The sequence below is a fragment of the Pistacia vera genome, unplaced genomic scaffold (assembly GCF_008641045.1).
Source record: "Pistacia vera cultivar Batoury unplaced genomic scaffold, PisVer_v2 Contig138, whole genome shotgun sequence".
Classification (NCBI taxonomy): domain Eukaryota; kingdom Viridiplantae; phylum Streptophyta; class Magnoliopsida; order Sapindales; family Anacardiaceae; genus Pistacia; species Pistacia vera.
The window spans coordinates 1,170,859-1,192,866 of record NW_022195444.1 but is presented as its reverse complement, the minus strand read 5'-3'; the positions used below and the strand labels follow the sequence as shown (position 1 = coordinate 1,192,866).

General features: G+C 34.4%; 4 protein-coding genes across 5 annotated transcripts; 2 read left to right on the top strand and 2 right to left on the bottom strand.

The window, feature by feature from the left end:
• Positions 1 to 3,541: 3,541 nt before the first annotated feature.
• Positions 3,542 to 7,775, bottom strand: LOC116122874 (ubiquitin-conjugating enzyme E2 32-like). Its single transcript, XM_031408679.1, is given in 5 exon segments — positions 3,542 to 3,841; positions 3,917 to 4,080; positions 4,617 to 4,701; positions 4,790 to 4,921; positions 7,665 to 7,775. Coding segments are annotated over 5 exon segments (591 nt in total). The 3' UTR covers positions 3,542 to 3,742.
• A 2,560-nt stretch (positions 7,776 to 10,335) lies between these two features.
• Positions 10,336 to 10,920, top strand: LOC116122838 (pectinesterase inhibitor 1). The gene has a single exon (XM_031408640.1). It carries the CDS (start codon positions 10,336 to 10,338, stop codon positions 10,918 to 10,920), a length of 585 nt encoding a protein of 194 aa, XP_031264500.1.
• Positions 10,921 to 15,505: 4,585 nt separating this feature from the next.
• On the top strand, positions 15,506 to 19,135 carry LOC116122802. Of its 2 annotated transcripts, XR_004126963.1 has the most exons (8): positions 15,506 to 15,702; positions 16,443 to 16,820; positions 17,181 to 17,733; positions 17,887 to 17,987; positions 18,066 to 18,155; positions 18,237 to 18,364; positions 18,502 to 18,815; positions 18,912 to 19,135. XR_004126963.1 is itself a non-coding variant. In XM_031408615.1 (7 exons), exons 2-7 carry the CDS (start codon positions 16,527 to 16,529, stop codon positions 18,644 to 18,646), a joined length of 1,311 nt encoding a protein of 436 aa, XP_031264475.1. In that variant the 5' UTR covers positions 15,506 to 15,702; positions 16,443 to 16,526; the 3' UTR covers positions 18,647 to 19,135. The 2 variants fall into 2 exon arrangements, 1 of the variants encoding a protein (XP_031264475.1); XM_031408615.1 differs by having other exon boundaries at positions 18,502 to 19,135.
• A 76-nt stretch (positions 19,136 to 19,211) lies between these two features.
• On the bottom strand, positions 19,212 to 21,962 carry LOC116122803 (ubiquitin-conjugating enzyme E2 32-like). The gene is made up of 5 exons (XM_031408616.1): positions 21,730 to 21,962; positions 20,933 to 21,064; positions 20,760 to 20,844; positions 19,957 to 20,120; positions 19,212 to 19,880 (listed from the first exon to the last, which is right to left on the bottom strand). Exons 1-5 carry the CDS (start codon positions 21,838 to 21,840, stop codon positions 19,404 to 19,406), a joined length of 969 nt encoding a protein of 322 aa, XP_031264476.1. The 5' UTR covers positions 21,841 to 21,962; the 3' UTR covers positions 19,212 to 19,403.
• Between the last annotated feature and the right edge of the window lie 46 nt (positions 21,963 to 22,008).

Below are 22,008 nucleotides of genomic sequence, written 5' to 3'. Positions count from 1 at the left end.
TGAATATATATTGACAAATTAAACAAAGAAAAATCAAATGTCGTTCAATTCACGCTATTAATTGAAAGCTCATTAAGATTTCAAGACTAAATAAAAAATTAGGTTTGAGATTTTAATTTTGTAGTTATGATTAAAAAAAAAATAAAAATCATATATAACCTTAATATATATAAGCTGGTTGCATCGTCTAATTCAAGTAAAGAATAGAATTTGACAACCACTTAATCTTTGTTGTTTAATTTGTGAAAATATTAGTTTTTGTATCTTATATATATATAGGGCTTCTAAATGTTGAAATGTCAACATATATCTCGACAAAGTAGATAAAAAAATATCATAAACCTCAAGCTGATGGATTCCTTATGGGTCACTTGCAAATTTCCTTCTTTTGGTCACAAAAATCTCTATTAAATAATGGAATAAATTGAATGGTCAAAAACTTTTCATCCTTTAATTTGTGATAAGATTAGTTGTCAAGTCTTTCATACATCAGATATATATAAAAGACGTATCTTGCAAATTTTTCGTTTAAATTATGAAAATGAGTTGTCAAGTCTAACTATCAAGTCTTTTATTAAAATATAGAGAAAAAAAGGAACCAATGTCAATACATATCATACAATATATACCTTGAATGGACAAAAGAAGGAATTTGTTTTCAACCTACGTAATTGAAGAGTTTTTAAATGTTGAAATGCGAATATATATTGACAAATTAAACAAAGAAAAATCAAATGCGTTCAATTCAAGCTATTAATTGAAAGCATTAAGATTTCAAGACTAAATAAAAAAATAGTTTTGAGATTTCAAGACTAAAAAATTAGATTTGAGATTTCAATTTTGTAGTTATGATTAAACAAAAATAAAAATCATATATAACCTTAATATATGTAAATTGGTTGCATCGTTAAACAAATAAATAATAAAATTTGACAAGCACTTAATCTTTGTTATTTAATTGTGAAAATGTTAGTTTTCGTGTCTTTTATGAGACAAAGGAGCAGAAAGAATGTCAATATATATATATATATTATATTATATTATATATATATATAATATGGTATTAATAGAAAAATAAATCTCTTCTTAATCACATATTTGAAGGGCTTTTAAATATTTTTAACATATATCTCGACAAACTCAATAAAGACAGATCATAAACTTAGAGGTGATGAATTCCTCATGGAGTATCGCAATTTCTTTTTTTTTTTTTTTTTTTGTCACAAAAATCTCAATCAAATAATGGAATAAATTGAATGGCCAACAACTTTTTATCCTTTAATTTACGATAAGATTAGTTGTCAAGTCTTTCATTAAAAGAAAAAAGAAGACATATGTTGCAAATTTATCGTTTAAATTACGAAAATGTAAATAGTCTCGTCTTTTATTAAAAGACAGAGAAAAAAGGGAACCATATGTCAATTCATATCTTAATAATATATATCTTGTATGAATAAAAAGAAGGAATTTGTTTTCAGCCCTACGTAATTGAAGGGTTTCTAAATGTTGAAATATAAATATATATTAACAAATTAAACAAAGAAATATCAAATGTGGTTCACGTTATTAATTGAAAACTTATTAAGATTTCAAGACTAAATAAAATAATGAAATTTGAATTTTCAATTTTGTAGTTATGATTAAACAAAAACGGAAATTATATGTAATTGAATCAAAACACGACTATAAACATTAATGTAGGCGGGATGTGTTCCACACTTGGTGGTTAGCCATTTTTTTGAATGAAAGATAACATTTTTTCTTTCCTTAAAAATAGTTTAGGGTGCGTTTGGTTTATTATTTTGGATAGGATTTTGGGGATATTATTGGATAATTGAATATGGGAGTATTACGAGGTAAAATTTAAAAATTTATAAAAAAAACCCCCTAAGTTTGCTAATTTAATAAATACCCCAATATATAAAAATATGTAAAATGACAAAAAGACCCTCACTACCTGCAGTGCCAAATTCCGGCCACCACGGTCGGAATCTTGCCGAAAAATTGCATAACCACACATACCGGCCAGATCTGGCTGGTATGGCGTCGCTATGGCCTTTTCCGGCCAGATTCACCACGGATCTGGCCAGAAAAGGCCAGATTTATGGCCATATGTGGCCGTCGACGGCCGAAAAAGGTCAAAGAAGGCCATCTTTGGCCTTTAGCGATGGCCAAAGATATGGCCGTCGTTTTCGGTCAACGATGGCCAAGATTTGGTCGTCGTTGACCGTCACTGACGGCCATTTCTTTGTGACGGCCAGATCGGTAAATTACTAGCTAGTTCCGGTCAGTCATTCACAGTTGTGACAGATTCTGACTACCACCGACGGTGGTTGCCAGAATCTGGCAAGTATGGGTCACAACGGTGTTTTTGTTAATTTTTAAACTTTTTTTCAGGGGGTATTTAATGAAATTAATAACCTTATGGGGTCTAAAAGTAATTAAAAAAATAGGATAATATTTCTGGAATAATATGCTAAACATTATTTAGAGAATAAGATTGAAAATATAGACAGAAATAATAAGCCAAACGCACCCTTAGTTTTTTTCTTTTTCTCTGTCATTTTATGAAAGATTGTCTTCACAAAGTAAACTAAGAAAAATAAGTGGGGACATTCAATTTAAAGGCAACCAGTCACAAACAAGAGCTTTGGCCCCAACTGAAATAATTCTATCATTCTCTCCAAAGGCGTCCCAAAATTCATTGAATTCTACACAACTCTCTATTACTGCCAACACGGCACGCCACTGTTTCCAATGTGAAAGCAATGATTTAGTGAACAAATACTAAGACTTGTTTGTTACACCTTTTTAAAAAATGTTAATGTAAAAAAGTGTTTTAAGTTAAGTTGAGTTAAATCAAATCGAATTGGATTTGAATCTGAAAATGTGCCTGATAAAATATCTGAAAATTATATTAAAGTTAGATAAAAAACTGAATAGTTGTTTAGTACATTTAAAAAAAAATATTTTTAAGACAGAATAATTGTTTGGTACATTTTCTGAAAATGTTTATTATTTGATTCGGAAACTTTGTTTTTTTCAGTTTAAATAATATTAAATAGTTTGGTAATTTTTTTATCACTAAATTTAAAAAAAATTCTCCATAATAATTTCAACTATTTAAAAACTAGAAATTGAGTACATTACAATTTCGGTGCCATAAAGGAGTCAAAATAAGAAAGGATACTCATACTGTAATATAATAATGATTAAAATTAAAAATGAAAATGAGTTGATAATAATCATACTGTATTATAATAATCATTACTTAGTACTTACAATCATTGGGATGTATAAAGATGAATATATCAAGGATCATATTCATATACAATACTAACCGATCCGATGGAAAATTGTGATTAATATTTCAGCCCATTTTTAACTACTGATGCCAATTCAAACAGTCAAGCCTGTTAAAACCATTCGCATATCTATAATCCATCCATGAAGACAGCACCATGGCCACTGGCGATCATCAACAGGTTTTTGAACCCTCATCTCTGCCCTTGGCTGGCAGAAGATGATCACTTGAGCCTCTAGCATAAATCTCTCCTGATGCTCTAACTCCTGAAGGGCTGGGATTAGCATTGGCAGGAGCCTCTTGTGATGCTCTAGCTACTGTCGGGCTGGGATTAGCATCGGCAGGAACGTCCTGAATTTCTCCAGTAATCCTTTCACCCACAGCAGGATTTGGAAGCCCTTGCTGGGAGGGCATACCCCCAGCATCTTGGGAACTTTCTTAGGCCTCCCCCTCCCTGTTGCTAGGGTGTTCTTCAGAGCAGTGTAGAGGGCTGAGTTGAGGAACAGGGGGTGCCTTGCTTAACATATATTCATGAATCTGTCATCAAAAGTTAATTAGACCAAATCATGCATAATGTTAAAAACACACAAGAAAGATTTAGCTAAAACATACCTCATCAATGAGCTTCTGACGTTCAGGAGTCCCAAATCTTTCGGCAGCTTCACGAGATTTGATAGCCAAAACACACCTCTCTTCCTTCTTATAATCTAGTGATCCCCATGCACCATTTGGGTTGGTAGGCATGAATGCAATTAGTGCTACAAGGGCAGTACGCACTGCAAAAAGACAATTTCTTTAGCCCAGAGCAAAAATTAAGAATAAACAGGTGTGTGTGCATATGCCAAGTTGAAAAATGTGAGGCAGATATCTAACCAATCTGCAAAGAATTGTTTCTAAAGAAGCAGCAATATTCAATGGTTTTTTAAACAAAATTCTATCCAGGCTAACAATGGTCTACAGTCCGAATATATCAAGCTAAATGATTGACTGCATGAAAATGAGCACCGCTAATAAAATGAATGCTACATAACTTCACAAGCCTTTAGAGAAAGTGGTATTTGCTAAGCTACTTTAAATGTAAGATGTATAAGATACAAGAAGCACAGATATATCTTTATTCAAAATAGTTGCAGAAGGAAACACTATTGCTTGAACTGCTTTCAATTGTTTATACTGCTTTTCAAAAGATATATACTCAAAAGATATAAAACTTTGACAATAGATCCAACTTCATGATATTGTACACAGAATGGATCTTCGAGAAGACCACTCAAAATCACATCCACAAAAAGCCAAGAAAAATAAAATTTACCACTTCATGATGGTTGCCAGTGCTTTGGGTGGTTATTTGAAATGCTTAAGCATATCTTAGTCTGGGTTTCAAAGCGCCCATTAGGCTGAAAACCAAAAAGCATATAACAGGTAATTAGCACAGAATAACCAGGAGATGAGGAGCAATGCTTTTTAAGAGGCCAATATCCGTACAGTCAACAGCATAAATGATGGGGGCTTAAATGGATATTCAGCAGGCAACTGAAACCGTTCATCATAGATTCCTCCTTCAAATTCAGTATCACGCGGACCCCTGATGGCGAATTGCCATTCAAATATATTCTCCTGTGAACAAAAACCATAAGCTTATCAACACCAAAACCTTGCATAAAGCACAAAAACAACCAAAATTGAAAGGGAAAACTCCCTTTCAAAAGAAAACTTCACCAATCAAATTACGCATATTTTTAAGAAAAATGCTACGGACACCGACACTTTGCATCTAATTTTTACATCGAACAACGTGTCCACTGAATCAGACAAACCATGTATCACGTTAACAAATATTTGGTGAATGAACAGTCGTCCATCAAATATGGAGGACCATCCATTGTTATTGGACGGCCGTTCATTTGAAATGGACTCCCGTCCATATTATATGGATTGTCGTCCACCTAGAATGGACATCCGTTTATGGTTTAAACTAAAAAAAATTGACCTAAATTGTTTATGGACGGTAGTCCTCATAAGAGGACGGGAATCCATATTGTAAAGTTTAAAAAAAAAAAAAAAAAAAAAATTAGGGACGCCCGTCCACTATTCAGTGGACGGGCGTCCCTCACTGCTTAAATGGACTAAGAATCTGCTTAAATGGTCATTGCATAAACATGTTTGTTCAGTTTGGAATCTGCTTATGACCCACGTTATTTGGAATCTGCTTATGACCCACCTACTAAATGGACTACATAATCTGCACTGTAATTAATCAATTTCCATCTTTCTTCTAACCATTTTCATTAATTCTGCTGCAATTACATATCCAATCATGTTTATCCTATGTATATATAACATACATGGCGATAAAATTTGCAGCATGAACTTTTTAATACACATGAGACTGCCAGTGAGAGTGTCTTGTAACAACTGAGCAATCCTCATATACAGTTTTGAGCTACTTTTGAAAATCAAGAAGCTCAAAAATCATTGATCCAGTTAAGGCCGTGGACATAAGTTATGAGCCATATGGAGCTAATGTTGCCACCTTCCGTGACCCAGAAGTGTCATGATTGCTAGCAGGTTTGTTGGCCAATCGACGTTTGTAGCATCTGAGAACATATGCCAGATTCTCTTTTCCCTTTGGGAAAGCCACATCACCAGCAGCAGTGCATGTTCGTCCCTTTCGACAAGATATAGCAATCTCTACGTCCTTAATGATATCTAGAAGCATCGTTGCAGTTGTGCATTTCCCTCTTCTTGGTTTTGCAGTAGAGGGCAACATGTTTTGTTAAGAATCAATCAAACCCAAACCTAATCTGTTCCTCTATCAAACACAATCGACATACACCCAAGAATCAACACAAACAATAAAGAACGAAAAGCAAGAACACAACCAAGATTTTTACTGTGGTTCGTTTATCCTAAAGGAATAAACTACATCCACATTGAGCTCTAAGTAAATTTTTTTGGACGGGCATCCATCTAACGTCTATAGTAAATGGACACCTGTCCATACAATATGAACGGGAGTCCATTAATATAGGCGGGCGTCCATAAATATTGGACGGTCGTTCATTCACGAAAGACTCCAGCGTGGTCGCGTCTGACTGGTTGCCATGTCCTTCGGTACAAAAATTCAGTGTAAAATTTCAGTGTTCGTAGCATTACTGCTTCTAGACATCATTAAGGACATAAAGACTGCTATATCTTGTCGAAAGGGACGAACAGGCACTGCTGCTGGTGATGTGGCTTTCCCAAAGGGAAAAGAGAATCTGGCATCTGTTCTCAAACGCTACAAACGTCGATTGGCCAACAAACCTGCTAGTAATCATGACACTTCTGGGTCACAGAAGGTAGCAACATCAGCTCCATATGGTTCATAACTTATGTCCACAGCCTCAACTGGATCAATTATTTTTGAGCTTTTTGATTTTCAAAAGTAGCTCAAAATTGTATATGAGGATTGCTCAGTTGTTACAAGACATTCTCACTGGCAGTCTCATGTGTATTAAAAAGTTCATGCTGCAAATTTTATTGCCATGTATGTTATATATACATAGGATAAACATGATTGGATATGTAATTGCAGCAGAATTAATGAAAATGGTTAGAAGAAAGATGGAAATTGATTAATTGCAGTGCATATTCTATAGTCCATTTAGTAGGTGGGTCATAAGCAGATTCCAAATAACATGGGTCATAAGCAGATTCCAAACTGAACAAACATGTTTATGCAATGACCATTTAAGTAGATTCTTAGTCCATTTAAGCAGTGAGGGACGCCCGTCCACTGAATAGTGGACGGGCGTCCCTAATTTTTTTTTTTTTTTTTTAAACTTTACAATGTGGACGCCCGTCCTCTTATGAGGACGACCATCCATAAACAATTTAGGCCAATTTTTTTTAGTTTAAACCATGAACGGGCGTCCATTCTAGGTGGACGACCGTCCATGTAATAAGGACGAGAGTCCATTTCAAATGAATGGCCATCCATATTTGATGGACGGCCGTTCATTCGCGGAATATTTGTTAACGTGATACATGACTTGTCTGACTTAATGGACACGTCGTTCGATGTAAAAATTCGGTGCAAAGCGTCGGTGTCCGTAGCATTTTTCATAAATAAATTATGCATGAAATACTCCAATTTTTCAATTCAACAATAATCAAAACAACAACAAAAACACATTTCCAAAAATCCAAATTTATTTAATAAATCTATAAATATTTGAAATAAACAACAAAATTAAGTAATCCATACAAGCCACTGAAACTGAACAAATAGATCTCTTCGTTAATTATTTCAAAACCCAAGAAAATTTTAAAAAATTACTGAAAATATATAAAACTTATACGAAATAGTCATACGAACCTTGAATGGAAGGCTCATGAAATCATCTGATGGATTAGATTCCATCTCTTTAACCTCCTGTGAAACTCTCTTCATAGCCGGATTCTTCAAATTGTACTTATCGTCTGCCATTGGATTTCGATCCTATTTATGATCGATCAACCACCACCATCTAATTTGAAGACTAAATTCTTCTCTACAATGAGAGAAAAGGAGAGGAGAGGGGAACTTATTTGTTGGCTGATTTTTTAAGGTCCCAAGATCAATTAATATTTTGTGAGTGAGAAAGTAAAGCTCAGACTAGTAATTTTAGTGGGTCTTGTGGGATTGAGTGCAACTGCAAAGGATAAGTAAACGAGTAATGATAAATTCACAACATAATCTCACAACTTTCTCTCACAATCTTTAACGTTACAGTTGTCTGAACTCAAAATTGTATATAATAATATATATTCTTTATTCTATTTTTCCTTTAAGCACATTTGGACCTAACTTGATTGGTCCATTTGGCACTATATTTGTCTAGTCCATAGCTCATCAAGTAAGGTCACTGCACAAGAATATTACCTTGTATGTAATGACAGTCATTAAGATTGTAATCTGTGTTGCAGATTTTTTATTATCTATAGTATAATTGCATTAAATTCATTTATTATTATTATTATTATTATTATTATATATATATATATGAAAAGACCACCATTAACATAACAAGCAAAAGTGTTAATTTGAGGGTGGGTCAAACTAGGCTGGATGCACCTCAGTATGGATATACAATTAATTAATTAATTAATTAATGTGTCATTAAGGCTGTAATCTGTGTTATAGATTTTTTATTATCTACTACTTCATGACTGCATTAAATTCATTTCCATGTTAGTGTAAAGCTTAATTTTGAACTTTAATAAGAGATAAATGTTCTTTTTTGATAGTGGTCAATAAATTACTTATATTTTTGTAGAAATTAAATAAATAATTAATGTTACTATTTTTGTTTTCTCATCTAAATGTTTCTTCCTACTTTAGATTATAGAAAGACTGAGCACGTGTATAGCATGTGGTATTAACCCATTCAGTTATCGTCCCACTACTGCTACTACTGCATAGTTTTGGGCCTACTATGTTAATGGCCCACTCAAAAGCCCATGAAGCTTTCATGAGCCCATTACATTAAATAATTAGGGGAAGTTTCAAATAATTAACAATTACAAATTAAAAAAAAAAAAAAAAAAACAAATTATTTGGACTGACTCGCTTCATTAGATGCCCTCATTTGAGGAGAACTTGATGATCTCAGGAATTCCTTGGGCGTAGCCAAAGTATCCTCAGTGGGGATAGTTGACCCCACTGAAATTATGAAATTATAAAAAATATGTATATATTTTATAGTGATTAATAATTTTGATCTCATTCAAATTTATAATGATTCGTTAAAATTATTCATATTTTATTGATCCCATTAAAATATTTTTATATTTTATTAATCTTGATATTCAAAATTACTTATATTTGTTTTTTTTTACTAATGTAGATCTTTTAACCCCATTAACTATAAAACCTTGTTATGCTTGTACGGATATTTTTTCAGAGACGATAAGACCCTGGAATCCAATTTCAACACCAATCCCAATTTCCAATACCAGATCATCATCAGTTTTTCTTGTAAACGAGGGAAATATTTGTGCATATAATCTGAACAGGCACCGTATGTTTATTTTGATTTTTGATTATCATTTTAAATTGTAAACAAATACAGAGAAAATTTGTCGTCTCCATTCTGTCACAATCAACATTACTCAGCTAGCTACTTCAACCTGAATTCAAAAATCAAAACATGGGGGTGTGTGCAAGAATTGGAGGCCCAATATAATTCTTAAAGAAGCAGGAAGATCGAAGGGAAGGATTGCTCCTGTGTTCATTCGACATCTTCAAACTCCTAAGTCCCAAATACTAGGATTCCGCATGCTCATGTTCCGGGAGTTTTCTCTAATTCTATTTCAGCATCTAAAGCAATCTCACTCCATCCACTTTCAATCTTCCAATCATCCTGAAACATTATAATTAATCATTAACTTGGTATCAGTTGCTAGTTCATTAAGAAAACTCATACAATGATGTGAAGGGTAAGGGTATTAGCATCTGGTAAATCGCTAATCCTATTATGACAAAACTCATCAAATTCTGTGTTGCTTCTTTCATTGGAATTGTTACTGAGGAGGATGAACAACTTGGAAAAGATAGAGAATGAGGCTCCATCATAGAGCTCAGAAGAAATGAGTTTAATGGTGAATCTAATTGAGATGCAATGGTGAATCTAGAGGGGACGAGTATTTATAGTGGCATTGATATGTTATGCCATTAATACTAATACTATACGTTAGATTATGCAATTCGGAGATGCATTTCTGGGAAATGTTTTGCCGACGACGTCCCACCATAAGTAACAATAGGAGATTATAGGGTCTAGGGTTTGGGATTAATGTTACCTTACTTGGATCATGGAATCATAATCTATTCAACTTTTTTTTTTTTTTTTTGTAACCAAGTTATCCAGACCAATTTACACACACCTCAACTAATCTTCGAATGAGACTAGAATACAAACTCACTGTCATGCCCTCTCACTTAAACCGTGGATGTTTAGATGAAAAATCGAACTTGAAACNCATTATCAGCTCCTTCTCCTCGTCGAATGCCAAAACCTCCAGCTCCATCTCCTTCACGAAAAGATCCACCTCTTATCGCTCCTTCAAGAGGTCAATTTTTATCAACAACCCCACATAGCGGTTCACTTTTCTCGCGTAACTCAAAACTTTACCATCCTCCTATTCCATCAGAAACCAATAATATTCCTGAGATAACAAAGATATGCAACTCTACTGATCGGCCTGCGCTTTGCGTGAAATTTATTACTCCTCTTTACAGTTCTGATACACTATCTGTTCTTGACAAGACAATAACGGCAACCGCTCATCAAATAAAGTTGGCTAGGGCTGCAATTACAAATCTGGCTAAAACCCCCACCTTGCAATCTACAAAACAATCTGACTATGAAGATTGCAAGGAAAGTTACGAAGATGCATTGGAGAATCTTCAGAATGCAAAGAATGCAATTCCACAACTTGATATTGGAACCATTAACAGCATGCTTAGTGCAGCTGTGACAGACTTTTCAGATTGTGATGATTTTTCAAATAATCCTCATATACTTAAGTTTGATGATATTCTCCGTAATCTGGTTAGCACTTGCCTTGTCGTTGCTTCCTCAATCAAGTGATATTCTGAAATTAATTTCAGTTTTGTAGATCATGTTAAAAGAATGTCTTTCCTGTCCCAGAGAAGCAATTAAAAAATATATGATTAGGTAGCAGGATGATATTCTCATAAGTGTCTTAGAAAAAAAAAAAAAAAATTGTAACTCTTTTAAGGATTTGTGTCTTGAAATCAGCCTGGTTGCAGGGATTTTTAGATACGAATAATATTATTGTAAACCATATATTTTTATATTAAATTATTATTACTTTTGTTGCGCGATCAATCCTCGGAGCCTGGATTTGCGTCAAGCGTCATTTTATTTAATCATTTTATTCAGAGTTAACATTATTTATAAGGTTGTCATTATAACATTATATAAGTTTACTTTTTTGGAGACCTTTGCTTCAGAAATGTTAGATTAATGATAATATTGGATTACTGGAAAGATAGATTACCTTGGAAGATTACTGAGAATCTTTAGGAAAATATGTTTGATTAGTTGATGGGTATGTTATATGAATATATTTGGTTATGGGCAGTGGCGGACCCAGGATTTTTGCCCAGGGGCCCCCTTGCTCCGCCACTGTTTGCTGATCAACTAGTGAAAACATAAGAAAATAACATCTAATTCACAAGGAAACACAAGAAAATTGTTACGTGGAAAAAACTCTTCAATGTGAAGAGATAAAAAAATTACGGGAATCTAACGATCCACTTAAATCCAATATAATCAAAAGAGTTTACTGATACGTATTTTTGACAAACATGCAAATGTAGCAAGTGCACTAGTCGCAAAAAATAATAAAGTGATAAGTAGAGTATCGTTTCCACGAGGATAGTGTTACTAAGTATCGATTTCTCTAGTTTAAGTCCTAATGGAAGCAACAATAAATTGGATTGATGGAAAATTAACGAACTAAATACAATTTAAGAAAATATAAATGAATGATAATGGAATTCAAGCAAAACCCAACAACTTAAATGATTAAACAAAATGCTAAAAAATATGCTAGGGTGTTGATTTCGCCTAGATACGCTAACCCAAATCATAGAATCTATTATCCAAGTTCTAATTCCTTGATTGAATATGGAATTTCCTAAGTTGTAAAATAATTCTCAGACTCTATTTTACTACTTATTTCTATTAAGCTTCCGCACCTAACAAAATAAAGATTAATAGTTCAAAGTCTTTTAAGCTTTATGGAATTCTATCTAGATTTCATAAATAGCTAAACCTATCTCTAGCGTTTGCTTAATCTATGGTATTTATCCCAAGAGGCACAATCACAAATCACTTCTCAGTCTCATTGTGAACAACACACATTTGAATGGTGATCAAGCATCCAAAAGTCATTAAACAAAGAGATAAACACTCATCATGAAATTAAAACTCAAAGTAAATCAATTCATATAAATTTGAATCATTGTATCAAGGTTACATCAAACTCTAGCTAAACAACTCAGTTCATATTCAAAAACAAAATAAAATAACAAAAACAAACTAAATCAAGATTCATCATTGAAAAACAAGCAAAAGATGGAGAAATCTTCTCTAATTTGAAGTCCAAATCTTCAATAATCTTTTCCTTCCAAGAGCTGCCTTCCAAATGACGAACCAAGACCCTTTTTCTTTCATTTTTGTGCTAATTTATACCTCTTTCACTTAAGGACCAAGCCCTAGCAAGCCAAAATGCGTCCTTTTATTTTTCACATCTGACGCAGTTTCGCCGCAGAGAAGCTTTTTCCTTGCCACAGCGAGAATCTTTCGGGCCAAATTTGAGCATGAAAGATTCTGAATATAGAAAAGTGTTAAACATATGAATTTTAGCCCTTTAAATTATCTTTCTACTCGTTCAAGAATCAGCACAATCTGAGGTCTACGGCTCAAGTTATGGCAGAAATACTAAAGTTTGTCCAAAGACGTTTTTCTTTAGTTTACAACATACTGTTCACGACTTCAAGCCAAGTTTTCACCTTTGTCCAGTCAGAATTAGGAAAAACCCAAAACATGAAAGTTGTAGCTCTGCTTCTTAGCTTTCCAAAACTTATAAAATCAGGTCATTCTGAGTTTTCAAGCTTAAGTTACATAATTTACGCTTAACATTTATGCTCAAAATCATCTTTTAAGCCTGCAAAGACAAATTAATAGAATTAAGTAGCAATTATGGTTCAAATTGTATGAGAAGTATCTTAAATCCTATCGAAATTCAATGCAAAATCATAGGAAAAAATAGGATTATTATTTACAATAACTACAAATCCATCAAAAATATTCTACACAAATTTAGAGTTCAATCACAATTCTAACAAAAGTAAAATACACAAAGGTTTACAAAAATATGGATTACAATCACTCCAAATCAAGATCTGCATGTAAAAGAAAAGTTGGGAATTGGGGAAGAAAACTTGAATATAAAAAAGACAAAACCAAATTTTTTAATTTTTTAACTTTTAACTTTTTTTTTTTACCTTTTAAAAAAACTTTTCAATTTTTTTTTTTAAAGTTGAGGGCAGGCCTGGGCCTACCCTCAAAGGGCTTGGGTCCACCCCTGGTTATGGAGAATAAATTGGTAGGTATGTTATTTAAATTACTAAATTGTCCCTTTTTAAAATATTAATATAATATTTTTTTATTATTAATTTTTGAATAATTTCTTTTAACCCTCAATATTTCAGATTTAGCTAAAACACCTCCGTTTATATAAAACTTTAATTTATGACGAAATCACCCCCACCTCTTGCCGCCATAGCAAACCACCGTCGAAAGTCTCTGAAAGTCCTAGTGTAGGTCACAGTGACTAAGAGGCATCGATATGGCCGTTTTTGGCCATACTGATGGTAAAAAACGGCCATATCAGGCCAGATCTGGCCTTTAACGGCTAGATTCTTGGCCATTATCGGCCAGATCTAGACGAGATCTGGTCGTTAACGCCATGGACCTAGCCGTTAGTGGCCAGATCTATTCCGGCCAGAATAGATCTGGCCGTTAACGGCCACGAACAACCAGATCTGGCCGTTAATGGCTAGGGATCTGGCCATTAACGGCCAATTCCAACGATCTGGCCTGATATGGCCGTTTTCGGCCATTAGTATGGCCGAAAACGGCCACACGGAAGCCTCCCACCGAATCTGGTTCCTTTTTAGGGACTCCGGTGACTTTCCGGCGGCGGTCCGTGGTGGTTGGCCCACTGTTGGCGATGGTGGCTGGGTGACAGTGGTGGTCTGTAAATTGTTTTAAACACAAGGGCATTATTGTCCAAAATTTTAATTAAACAAAGGTAAAATTGAAATAAGATATTATTGTAAATTTCTTTTAAAATAGGGGCATTATTGTCCAAAATTTTTATTAATAAGAGATAGAATTGTAACAAAAAAAATAACCTTCGTAATCTTAGAAAATCTAAGAAAATGGAGGTAATCAGATTACCTCCAATATTACCAATAGTAATCACTATTGGTATTTGAAGATTATCGGTATCTTATATTACTTGACAACTAAACATGGTAATAAAGTACTATAAGAACACTTACCCCCAATAATGATAGATACACCCGAACCAAATGCCCCCTTTACTCAAATGACGGAGATTTTTTCATTTCGACTTTTGTAAGCCGCACTTGTATGTGAAAACGAAAAATAAACACAAAAAGAAATACATAAACAGTAAACATATATTTTACATCAAACATCCTAATCACTTTAAAAATATATTGTCATTTGTGCTTTTGATTTATTCATTGATTTAGCATCACATCACATATTTCATATAAATCTATGCACATCTCTAACGTAGAACGTCTAGCGGACGAATTCATGGAGTGGATTGAACGTCAAAAGTCCATACATAAAGCCTAAAGGTCCTAAATGAGTATGTTATATTCAAACGACCATAACTTTGATCTTTGAGGAGTTATGGGGCTCATTAGATACCAATGGAAAGCTTGTTTCGAGTCTGTCGACATGAGTTACGGGGTCGTTTTCGAGGTCAAAATCCACCGTTTCAGTGTGTTTTGGGGCTATTTTAATTGTCTACGCTTTCCTATTTTATTTCTGGTTTTCTTGTTTTAATTAATTTAGTTTTAGTTTTTTTTTGTTATTAAGAGTCTTATTAGGACTGATTGTCACTCTATAGAAACTTATTTTTTTGTTTTGGATGCTATTTAATGAATTATTCAGACTTATTTTATATTTTAAGGCTTAAGTTTATGTGATTAAAACTTGTTATCAATTCTAAAGATGTAACCGAGTATTAACCTTGTTTTATCACGCTGACTCGCTTCCTCAATATCGTTGGTGCAAATTTTAGGATCAACAACTTTTTTGGCTTAGAATTAGAAATGGATATTCAAAACTGTGATTTCAGTTGTACTGGGTTCTTACTTATTGAGACAGAAGGAAATGATAATGAAACATGGGATTTATTTGTTTTGTAAAATCTTAAATGGGGATAGGCCTCAGCTATATCTCAGCGTGGGTGGCCGCATTACCCAGTCACAGCTCATATAAACACTCAAATTCCGAAAAAAAATAATATAAATAAAGTGCTTGGAAAAAAAAAAAAAAAAAAAAAAAACTCCAAAAAGAGCAACAATGGAGCAGATAAAGAGTCTGACTCAGTGTGTCTTTTACCAGAACCATTCTGAAAATGGCAATAGCCACTCTCTCACACTGCTCAACTTTGACTTGAACTAAACCATTCGACAAAACCAGACCACAAAGGCTCTAACCTTCCTCTCTCTTAACATCTTTTGTTTGAGTTTAGTTTTCTAAACAATCTTCAACACTCATCTAGGACTTCTCTCTGTAAGGGTTTCCTTTTTTCTTGTGTAATGTAACCGATTAAGTCGTCTTTTGTTTCTTGTTTTTTCATTAATTTTTTGCCCAAAAAAAAAATGATATTTCGATTAAAGATTCTTTTTATTTATTTATTTATTTTTTTTAATGTTTGTTTCTTTGGAGAAGCTACTGAAAGATACATTATGGATTTGCTTATGCAATATTATGGACATAAAATGTAGCTTAAGTTTCTTTTTGGTTGCTGGGAAAATAGAGGAAAAGAAAAAGAAAAAAATTTGTATCTAGAAAGTGAAAAAAAAGAAAGAAAGAAAGAAGACCAGTTGATTAACCAATTAGTTGTTTTTTTGAGGCTCAGCTCAGTGTAATCGTTCATATAGCTTCAAAAATTGGACTTTTGAAAAATCTTTTTAGGTTCCGGATAGGCCCATGTTCAAATTAAGGAATGAATTTTCTACTATGTGTGTGAATTGGGTTCTTTGCTGGTGATACCGTCCATCTTTGAGTTTTTAATTTTTTTTTATTACTGGGTTTCTATGTGTAATTTGGGATTTCAGCAGTTTAGTTTAGTTTATTGTATTTTATTCTATCTTTAATTAGTTTAATGGTGTAATTTTCTTTATATTTTGTTTTATAAATTGATTTTCTTTCTTGTGCAAATTATTTTGAGTTCTAGTGTCTTTACCTGTTCAAGTATTATTATCAAGTGTTTGTTTAATATAGTTTCCATTGTTGTTACTTTTGTCTAGAATCTTCAGACCAACAACGCTCTGTTAGTATTGGAATCTTATCCAAAGGATTATTAGCTGTCACCATTGGGGTTTTGAACATTAATGGAATGCTCCAGTGGTGACGGGCTTGCTGTTGTTGGTTGTACTGCAAAGAAGAAAAGGAGTGGCATATCTCGTCGACCTCGCCCTGATTTACGATCACTTATACACTCCTCTACTTTTCTGCAACCATCCACACAATCTATAGATGGAAATCAATATTTCAAAGATACTATGGTTGGTTCTGATGGATTAGGGGGTGAGAATAGGCTGAAGCTTAAGCTCAAGTTTGGTGGTGTTACTCATACAATTCAAACAAATTCCACAGTGGAGCATTCTCAGCACCGGCAGAAGCAGGTGCTTCCACTGGCTTGTATTGATATTTGTGAATCATTGTGCGCTAATAATTGTTTCTTTTTTTAGATTAGCTCTTGTTTGATTAATAGTCTGTGATTTAAAGAGATCACAAAGGTTTTTGATCAAATGTTCTATATCACTTTTTCAAGACTATTAAATAGTCTGACTCTTTCTAAAAAGGAAGTATTTGATCTGGTCTCGAGTCATTTTTCTTTTACTTTCTTGTTTCCCCTTAAATGAATTCCTTCTAGTTTCTGTTATTGTTGGATAGTTTGTGTGGTTTATAATGCTGATAGATTGGAAATATTAGATGATAAGCTCTCTAAGATGATGGTGGCTTCTATATAAACACTGGTGCAGGACAAAGATATACATTACTTCTATCATTCAGAAAAAGGAGAAGGCAATGGAGTTCATAGGAAGGATTTTTCCAGAAGTGGTTCTAGTTACTTAAAGCTGAGTTCTTCAAGGGGAAAGACATCTGAGGGTGTATCTGTGAACGAATCACATGAGTCAATTCGTAAGAGTAAGCGGGTTCCTAAGAGACGTGCCTTGGATGTGGATTTTGATGGAGATGATGCTAATGAAGATGATGAACTACGTTATCTTGGGAGACTCAATGTTCCCAAGGTTGTGGCTAGTTATGAATATGAGGAGGCAGTAATTGGGAAAGAACTGGGGATATATGATGATAAAGATTATGTGGAAGAAGAAGAACCTATGTCAGATGATGAACCTGATTCTAAGAAGAAGAAACTTGAAAAGGTTGTTCTTGATTCATTTGTGGATCAGAGAAATGAATTGATTCCCACTACACGTAATCGGGCCCTTCAGTCTGGGAAAGACATTTTATCTGGGTCTGGTGGTAGCCTCATTGAGTTCCCAAATGGTTTACCTCCTGCCCCATCTAAAAGTGAGCACCTCTCTCCTACTATGCAGTTTGTCCTTTTACTTGTATTTAAACAAACCATGTGATAGGGTGGGACTGCAATTTCACAGATACACACATTTAGCATGTGTGTATTTGCTATAAACATTTGTATATTGAACTGTTGTTGGTTGACAGAACAAAAGGAGAAACTATCTGAGGTGGAGCAACAATTGAAGAAAGCTGAGGCTGCACAAAGACGTAGAACACAATCAGAGAAGGCGGCTCGAGAAGCTCAGGTTTGCTATCCTATCATGATGTGTTTTATGCTTCTATTGTCACTGTATGGGAAAGTGGTCTTATATCGTGTTTTTCAGGCTGAGGCAATCAGGAAAATACGTGGCCTAGAGTCTGGAAGAAAGAAGAAGGATGAAAAGCTGAAGAAGCAACGGGATGAGTTGGCTCAGGTTGATGAACTTCCTGCATTTCTTCTCTCTATAGCTTGATTCTTAGCATGCTTCTGATGTAGATTGTGTAATTCAATGCAGGGTAAGGCTGCTAAATCTGGTACACTTGCATTGAATACTGTCAGATGGGTTCTTGGTCCCAGTGGAACTGTTGTTATTTTTTCTGAAGATATTGGCCTACCAAACATATTCAATCCGGTTCCCTGCAGGTGGAACTTCACCTGCTCTTTTACCTCAGTTGCTGTATTTCTTCCATTGTTGCTGCATTTTATTGATAACCACTTGTTTCATTCATTCACCATGTATGTTATTTATTTTATGGGATTTGTCATTTTTGGTGTGTCAGTTATCCTCCGCCACGTGAGAGATGTGCTGGTCCAAATTGTACAAATGCATACAAGTACCGAGATTCTAAATCGAAGCTTCCCCTCTGCAGTCTCCAATGTTACAGGGCAATACATGAAAAGAAGCATCCTTTGATCTCCTGCTGACGTGGTTACGTGTTCTTCCTGCATGGATACAGAAATGTTGTCAGTCAATTTTTGTAAGTTGTGAATCGTGGAACAACCGAATTATCAGTTCAATGGAGGTCGGTTTAACCAGGTTTGGCTTCACAATGTGATGTGATACAAGAGCTCTGTTGTTCTGACTGATTATCAGGTTAGTCGTGCATTGTAGATGTACTTGGCTTCACCATTTGGTATTATATACATTCCTTTTGCACTCAGCAAAATGCCTGAAATGTTTTTTTTGTAGGACTATTGCAAACTGAACCAACCGAATTCCAGAAAACTGTATTTGTATGGCCAGTATATAGTTCTGAAACTTTACAGATACAGAAATGTAAAACTGTAAAATAGATCAACCAGAACTCTGCCATTTTTTCTTTTTTTCTTTCTTTTTTTTAATGCTAAGCTTAATATTATTACAAATCCATTATTGTCTACACAGCCGGATCATTTTGATCTGCCTTTTCCACACTTCTTTTGGTGCCATAAAGGACTCATATAAAGTATCTATATAAGAAATGATACTCATACTGTATTATAATAATGATTACAATTGAAAATGAGTTGCTGATCTATATCATTACTTACCATCATTGGGATATATAAAGATGAATATATCAAGGATCATATTCATATACAATACTAACTGATCGAATGGAAATTCATGACAAGACTTTAGCCCATTTTTAATTACTGATTCCAATTCAAATGGTCAAGCCTGTTGAAACCATTCTTATATCTATGATCCATCCATGAAGACAGCACCATGACCACTCGATTTCATAAACTTCTTCAGCAAAAGAACCAAAATTGCAATAGTAAGTCCAACAGCAGCCCACGTGAACAGGCGATCGTCAACAGGTTTTTGAACCCTCATCTCTGCCCTTTGCGGCAGAAGATGATCACTTGAGCCTCTAGCAGAAATCTCTCTTGATGCTCGAACTCCTGCAGGGCTGGGATCAGCATTGGCAGGAACCTCTTGTGATGCTCTAGCTACTGCTGGGCTGGGATTAGCATCGGCAGGAACCTCCTGAATTTCTTCAGTAATCCTTTCAACCACAGCAGGATTTGGAAGCCCTTCCTGGGAGGGCACACCCCCAGCACCTTGGGAGCTTTCTTGGGCTTCACCCTCCCTGTTGCCAGGGTGTTCTTCAGAGCACTCTGAGGGGCTGAGCTGAGGAACAGGGGGTGCCTTGCTTAACATATATTCATGAATCTGTCATCCAAAAGTTAATTAGACCAAATCATGATTAATGTTAAAAACACACAAGAAAGATTTAGCTAAAACACACCTCATCAATGAGCTTCTGACGTTCAGAAGTCCCAAATCTTGGGGCAGCTTCACGAGATTTGATAGCCAAAGCACGCCTCTCTTCCTTCTTATAATCTAGTGATCCCAATGCACCATTTGGGTTGGTAGGCATGAATGCAATTAGTGCTACAAGGGCGGTACGCACTGCAAAAAGACAATTTCTTTAGCCCAGAGCAAAAAATTAGGAATAAACAGATATTTGTGCATATGCCAAGTTGAACAATCGTTCAGCATTTGTGGAAAATAGACTTTGCAGGATAGGTTCAAGCAAAACAAATTCATTCCAATTTGAGGCAGATATCTAACCAATCTGCCAAGCATTGCCAAAACTAAGAATTGTTTTTTAAAGTAGCAGCAATATTCAATGGTTATTCAAACAAAATTCTATACAGGCTAACAATGCTCTACAGTCCTAATATATCAAGCTAAATGATTGACTGCATGAAAATGAGCACCACTAATTAAATGAATGCTACATAACTTCACAAGCCTTTAGAAAAACTTGTACTGGTAAGCTACTTTAAATGTAAAGTGTATAAGATACAAGCACAGATATATCTTTACTCAAAATAGTTGCAAAAGGAAACATTATTGCTTGAACTGCTTTCAATTGGTTATACTGCTTTTCAAAAGATATATACTCAAGGAGCTGCATCAATTGGCTTTTGAAGCAATATAAAACTTAGACAATAGACCCAACTTCATGATATTGTACACAGAATGGATCTTCGTGAAGACCACTCAAAATCACATCCACAAAAAGCCAAGACGAATAAGATTTACCACTCCATGATGGTTGCCAGTGCTCTGGATGGTGATTTGAAATGCTTAAGCATATCTTAGTCTGGGTTTCAAAGCGCCCATTAGTCTGAAAAGCAAAAAGCATATTAAAGGTAATTAGCACATAATAACCAGGAGATGAGAAGCAATGTTTTTTTTAGAGGGCGATATCTTACAGTCAACAACATAAATGATGGGGGCTTAAATGGATATTCAGCAGGTAACTGAATTCGTCCATGATAGATTCCACCTTCAAATTCAGTATCACACGGACCCCTGATGGCAAATTGCCATTCAAATATATTCTCCTGTGAACAAAAACCATAAGCTTAGCAACACCAAAACCTTGCATAAAGCACAGAAACAACCAAAATTGAAACGGAAGACTCCCTTTCAAAATAAAACTTCACCAATCAAATTACGCATATTTTTAAACATCATTTCACTTCAAAGTGTCACTAATTTTTGTTTCTTTTCCTGGATCACATTCAAGAACTTAAGCCAAAAGACAATGACCAAATCCTTGCATAAAAATTAATCACTACTCCTTTTCTCTTCTAAGTTATAATAAATCACTCGTAATTAAACAAACTTAAATGAGTAAACTGTAATTTTTAAACTTTATTCTCTATTCCTCTCAATTCAGCTACATTTGTAAATTCAACTCCAGGAAGCCCTAATTGATTTTAACTCATTTTCGTTACACTTATGCGACTAATAAACAAAATCTGCATAAAAGACTCCATTTTTTCGATTCAACAATAATCAAAACAAAAACAAAAACACATTTCCAAAAAATCAAAATTTATTTAATAAATCTATAAATAATTGAAATAAACAACAAAATTAAGTAATCCATACAAGCCATTGAAATTGAACAACAATAGATCTCTTTGCTTAGTATTTTCAAAAACAGGAAAATTTTAAAAATTACTTAAAATATATAAAATTTATACGAAATAGTCATACGAACCTCGAGTGGAAGGCTCATGAAATCATCTGATGGATTAGATTGCATCTCTTTAACCTCCTGTAAGATTCTCTTCACAGCCGGATTCTTCAAATTGTACTTATCGTCCGCCATTGGATTTCGATCTGATATTTAGGATCGATCAACCACCACCGTCTGATTTGAAGACCAAATTCTTCTCTACAACGAGAGAAAAAAGGAGAGGAGAGGGGAACTGATTTCTTAATCGAGCTGGGAGGCAATATGATTTTGGTAGTGACTTGACACGTCATTTGAGGTGCA